The sequence below is a fragment of the Neolamprologus multifasciatus genome, chromosome 11 (genome assembly GCF_963576455.1).
Source record: "Neolamprologus multifasciatus chromosome 11, fNeoMul1.2, whole genome shotgun sequence".
Classification (NCBI taxonomy): Eukaryota; Metazoa; Chordata; class Actinopteri; order Cichliformes; family Cichlidae; genus Neolamprologus; species Neolamprologus multifasciatus.
The window spans coordinates 4194514-4200523 of NC_140449.1; the positions used below are offsets into that span (position 1 = coordinate 4194514).

Genomic DNA, 6010 nt, shown 5'->3' on the forward strand with positions numbered 1-6010 from the left:
CCTGTCATCATGCTCACACCTCAGACGTTACACCGGGGCGGACCCTCCGTCGAGGTTAGGAGACGTTAGGAGAAACCCAAAGTTTCCTCTCCGAGCTCTGACACCAGAAACGTCGTCTCAGCGTATTCTGGAGGTTAATTCCACAAAACACAAGAACAATATAAAATCCAGTCATGATCCAGTTATAAGAGGATTTACCTGGTACACTAAACCAGTGACTCTGCCTCCACACAGTCCAGGAAGTGAAGCATAGAGTCTTGTTCTGATTGGATGCTTTATAAATCAAACTGAATTAAACTGGTGGTGCATGCTAGAAGTGAGGTCATGCAGTTTCCTAACTGCCACGTTAAGGCAGCCCTGTTTTAATAATAGCATCTGCCCCCTCCAACATGAGAAACTCCCCAAACTTCAGATTTGCACAGATTCTGCTGTGAATGTCACGATGTCTGTTGTTCCAGAGGAGGCAGGACAGCAAGGCCCAAGCTCCCAGGTTCCCCAAGGCCAAGGATGAGGGCTGGTTCCTGGTCCTGGGGGAGGTGGATCGCAGGGAGCTGCTGGCTGTGAAACGGGTGGGATACGTGCGTAACCACACGGCCGTGTCCATGGCCTTCTACACCCCAGAGAGGACCGGAAAGTAAGTCTGGTCTCCCACACACTGAACGCACTGGTCTGTAGGCACAACATGAAATACTGTGACATTTATGTAGCACGTTACGACTGCAGGCTGTTACACGTCCCTGCAGGCTGTTACGCGTCCCTGCAGGCTGTTACACGTCCCTGCAGGCTGTTACGACATGACTGCAGGCTGTTACGACATGGCTGCAGGCTGTTACGACATGTTTGCAGGCTGTTACGCGTCCCTGCAGGCTGTTACGACATGACTGGAGGCTGTTACGACATGTCTGCAGGCTGTTACGACATGGCTGCAGGCTGTTACGCGTCCCTGCAGGCTGTTACGACATGGCTGCAGGCTGTTACGACATGGCTGCAGGCTGTTACGACATGGCTGCAGGCTGTTACGACATGGCTGCAGGCTGTTACGCGTCCCTGCAGGCTGTTACGACATGTCTGCAGGCTGTTACGACATGTCTGCAGGCTGTTACGACATGTCTGCAGGCTGTTACGACATGGCTGCAGGCTGTTACGACAGGGCTGCAGGCTGTTACGACATGTTTGCAGGCTGTTACGACATGACTGCAGGCTGTTACGACATGACTGCAGGCTGTTACGACATGTCTGCAGGCTGTTACGACATGGCTGCAGGCTGTTACGCGTCCCTGCAGGCTGTTACGACATGTCTGCAGGCTGTTACGACATGTCTGCAGGCTGTTACGACATGGCTGCAGGCTGTTACGACATGGCTGCAGGCTGTTACGACATGGCTGCAGGCTGTTACGACATGACTGCAGGCTGTTACGACATGGCTGCAGGCTGTTACGACATGGCTGCAGGTTGTTACGACATGTCTGCAGGCTGTTACGACATGGCTGCAGGCTGTTACGACATGGCTGCAGGCTGTTACGACATGGCTGCAGGCTGTTACGACATGTCTGCAGGCTGTTACGACATGGCTGCAGGCTGTTACGACAGGGCTGCAGGCTGTTACGACATGTTTGCAGGCTGTTACGACATGTCTGCAGGCTGTTACGACATGGCTGCAGGCTGTTACGCGTCCCTGCAGGCTGTTACGACATGTCTGCAGGCTGTTACGACATGTCTGCAGGCTGTTACGACATGGCTGCAGGCTGTTACGACATGTCTGCAGGCTGTTACGACATGTTTGCAGGCTGTTACGACATGACTGCAGGCTGTTACGACATGGCTGCAGGCTGTTACGACATGGCTGCAGGTTGTTACGACATGTTTGCAGGCTGTTACGACATGACTGCAGGCTGTTACGACATGTCTGCAGGCTGTTACGACATGGCTGCAGGCTGTTACGCGTCGCTGCAGGCTGTTACGACATGGCTGCAGGCTGTTACGACATGTCTGCAGGCTGTTACGACATGGCTGCAGGCTGTTACGACATGGCTGCAGGCTGTTACACGTCCCTGCAGGCTGTTACGACATGACTGCAGGCTGTTACGACATGTTTGCAGGCTGTTACGACATGGCTGCAGGCTGTTACGCGTCCCTGCAGGCTGTTACGACATGGCTGCAGGCTGTTACGACATGGCTGCAGGCTGTTACACATCCCTGCAGGCTGTTACGACATGTTTGCAGGCTGTTACGCGTCCCTGCAGGCTGTTACAACATGACTGCAGGCTGTTACGACTGCAGGCTGTTACGACATGGCTGCAGGCTTTTACACGTCCCTGCAGGCTGTTACAACATGGCTGCAGGCTGTTACGACATGGCTGCAGGCTGTTACGACATGTCTGCAGGCTGTTACGACATGGCTGCAGGCTGTTACGACATGGCTGCAGGCTGTTACGACATGGCTGCAGGCTGTTACACGTCCCTGCAGGCTGTTACGACATGTCTGCAGGCTGTCGATGCGATGCAGCAGTCATGCCGATCAGTCCTCGGGCGCAGCGAGGACTGTGGAGGGATTAGTGCTGGTAAAATGGAAATGACACTGTTGAGTGAGTCCAGCAGCTCACTGCTGATCGGGTCCTCTGTGCCAGATCACTGGCCTGCGCAGTGTCACAGCTTCTCCTCATTATCTTTTTAAAAGTTTAGTAGAAGCAAAGAAATGAATTAGTTTCCACTCTGTCGCTGTCTCCGGTGATTTTCAGGCCTGTTTTTTCTCCTCTCAGGTGTATTTACACGCTGTACCTGATGAGTGACAGCTACCTGGGTCTGGACCAGCAGTATGATGTTCACCTGAATGTAACACCTGCCAGCATCGCTGCACAGGTCAACAGCGAGGTCTCACATTCGGTGTCGGATCTGTCCCTGGGCTGAGGAGCAGAAGTACCTCGGTGTCACGTCGGCGGCGTCTATCAGTCAACCTTGGAAGTGACGTCGTTTCTTTCTCACGTCCTGTGGCTGTGCTCACTGTGGTGCCAAGGACGGCCTCATTCTCATTCATTTAACTTCTAATTGGCAACATCCAACAAGAGTCTGCTGCTGTTCTTGATTGGCTGGATCTTTGTGTGTGGTGTCAGATATATAAGCATGGCGCACACGTTCTAACAGCAGCTGTTCTGTGTAGCTGTGGCGCTCTTTTGCCTGAACTGTAGAGAACATTGTAAAGATGATACCAAAGCACATCACCGAACACAAACAGGTTCCTGTCGTGTTTGGGAGGTCGTGGGCTGACAGTAACACAAAGCTGTGTTAATGTGAGCACGCTGTAGAGCTTCAGCTCAACAACAGGATAATACGTTTGAATAAAGTGTTTTGTGTGGCTTCAAATTGTAATTGTATGTTTTTCATTTCATTCTCTTGTTTATTTGGAGTTTTTTCGTTCTCAGTGATGGTTTACAGCTCAGTCATGTCTGATGTGCTGTAAACAACATGTTTATACTGTGTCAAAGTGTATTTAGATTCAGTGACACCACAGGACGTTAGGAAAACATGAAGTGACCTCGTGCTGGAATGAAACACGGAGGCTGCAGCAGCGTCGAGCCAACCAGCCCATGAGTGAAGCAGGTGACGAGTCTGAGTCAAGACTGCAGACCAGGAGACATCCACACTGTCCACGCTGTCCACACTGTCCACGCTGTCCACACTGTCCACGCTGTCCACTCTGTACACGCTGTCCACACTGTCCACGCTGTACACACTGTCCACTCTGTCCACGCTGTACACGCTGTCCACACTGTCCACTCTCCACACTGTCCACGCTGTCCACGCTGTCCACTCTGTCCACGCTGTACACACTGTCCACCCTGTACACACTGTACACACGGTCCACTCTGTCCACACTGTCCACGCTGTCCACACTGTCCACCCTGTCCACACTGTCCACCCTGTCCACCCTGTCCACACTGTACACACTGTCCACACTGTCCACTCTGTCCACACTGTACACACTGTCCACCCTGTCCACGCTGTCCACTCTGTCCACCCTGTCCACACTGTCCACGCTGTCCACCGCAGAGCTGCTGGAGCTGGAACCACGCTGGATGAAAGATAAACATGAACATCCGTACATGCAGATTCAGATGAGCTCGTGGTCTGTGCTCGGTTTCCTTTGTTAGGCCAAACGTTTGAAGGCTTTTTCTTTTGGATGTTTCACACTCAGTTATTGAAATGTTTCACTGTAAATTCATGAAAAGTCAGAGCAAGTGAGCGTGTCAACATATAGAATTTGCCCCTAATATGATCCTGATTTTAATCCTGATTTAAATCCTCAGACCAGCTAAACTAAGACAAACATCATGTTTGGGCATCGACAGAGACCCAACAGGAAGAAGCTCCAAATCACAACAGCCTGCGCCTCCAGGCAGGGGCGTAATTTCCAGGGGGATAGGGGGGTATGACACCCCCAATAATCAGACCCAACCAATATAACCCCCCCCCCCCCCCCCCCCCCCCCCCAAATAAAGTTATGAATTATCTTGCATAAATAGGCTGATTTTCTTTACTCGTTTCAAGTATTACTAGCAAAACAGTTGCATGTTTAATCATCTGGGAATTTACCCCCCCCCCCCCCCCCCCCCAATGTTCAGCACAAAGTTACACTGATGCCTGCAGGCGCTACAATAATGCATAAAATAATATTTGAAGCTGTTAGAATTGAAATGTGTTGACTGTCAAACAGATGCTTTCTATAAAAACAAGCGGTCTGAAGCAGCCTCGGTTTACGCTCTGCTCATCGAGCTAAACATTCATGAGGTTGTGTGGTGGGAACTTTGCCCGAGGCCGTGGAGCCTTTTCAGCCCAGAGGACACAGAACCACGAGGTTCCACACAGACCGACTGCAGGACATGACGGCCTGAGCTTTATGCCTCAGGTCTGAGGGTCAGCAGTGATCCCTGTGAGGGCCGCCGACGTCATCAGGTGGTGATGATGATGAAATGTACCAATAAAGTGCGTCATCTTTACACGTAAGAGATAAATAAATTCCACGTGGGGATTCCGCGCACACGTGTCGGTGCTGCTGCGGATTTCTCGGGTGATTTAAACACTAACGCTCGCCGTGGCGTGGACCTGCACTGTAGTGACTGCTCTGTGTTCTAGCAGCTCTTATTTACCATTAAGGTTTAACAACATGCACATTTTCTGCATCAGCACAATAACACACGCACGTTCCGGGATAATGTGACGCACAGTTTGCGCTCAGTGGTGCGGCTCTGCGCGTTCCCGCCAGAGAATCCACGCCACTCGTAACAGAGTCTGTAAATGAAAGCAGCCGTGAAAACGGGGCGCTTCCACCGGATTACGTGTCAGCTCCCACGGTGAAAAGAGCCACGCAGAAAACTCTGACTTTACCATCAGCCCAGCTCGCAGAGACATTAATCTCGCCTCGCAGTCCACGCCTCTGATCTTTTCACAATGCTTTGCGTGTTTCTGTCCCGGCTGGCAATCACATGGAGTATTTTCGCTCATCATATTTTCCACACACGCAGTTTAATTACCCGCAATTACCCGCAGAAGCGAAGGTTAAACCGGCGTCAACCGCTCCGCGTGCCTCCGGCGTCCGGGGTGATTTTCTCACTGCAGGCAGGAACCGAGCGCTGCAACACACACACACACACACACACACACACAGGGTGATGCGTGGCTCGTCAGCGGGGTTTAAGCCTCCTGTCGTGTGCTGAGGTATTCTGGTGACAGTTTACTAAAGGAAAATGCGAAGACTTGCTTCTTTTCTGCTCGTGGCGTGATCGTGTCCCGTTCGTGGGACAGCAGACAGCTGCAGAATGAAACTATGAGGTTTTCAGGACAACAATGTGCAAGAAGTTAAAGCAAAACCCGCGTGATGCTCCAACAGCATATTTCCTTTGTCCACCCACGGTGAGACAAACACGGGGGAACACGCACGGCCTGGATGTTTGCTTTGAAACTGTTTGTTCATTATTCCCACAGAGGACGTGACCGTATCACCAACTCACAATGG

At 51.6% G+C, this 6010-nt stretch overlaps 1 protein-coding gene across 1 annotated transcript in view; it reads left to right on the forward strand.

Moving 5' to 3' along the window:
- ascc3 (activating signal cointegrator 1 complex subunit 3) overlaps window positions 1-3360 on the forward strand; it is a 155950-nt gene extending 152590 nt beyond the window's left edge. Inside the window, 2 exon segments of the mRNA XM_085176471.1 lie at window positions 459-634; window positions 2760-3360. Of these exon segments, the coding sequence (XP_085032597.1) occupies window positions 459-634; window positions 2760-2907 (324 nt within the window). The 3' untranslated portion in view covers window positions 2908-3360.
- Window positions 3361-6010: the final 2650 nt, after the last annotated feature.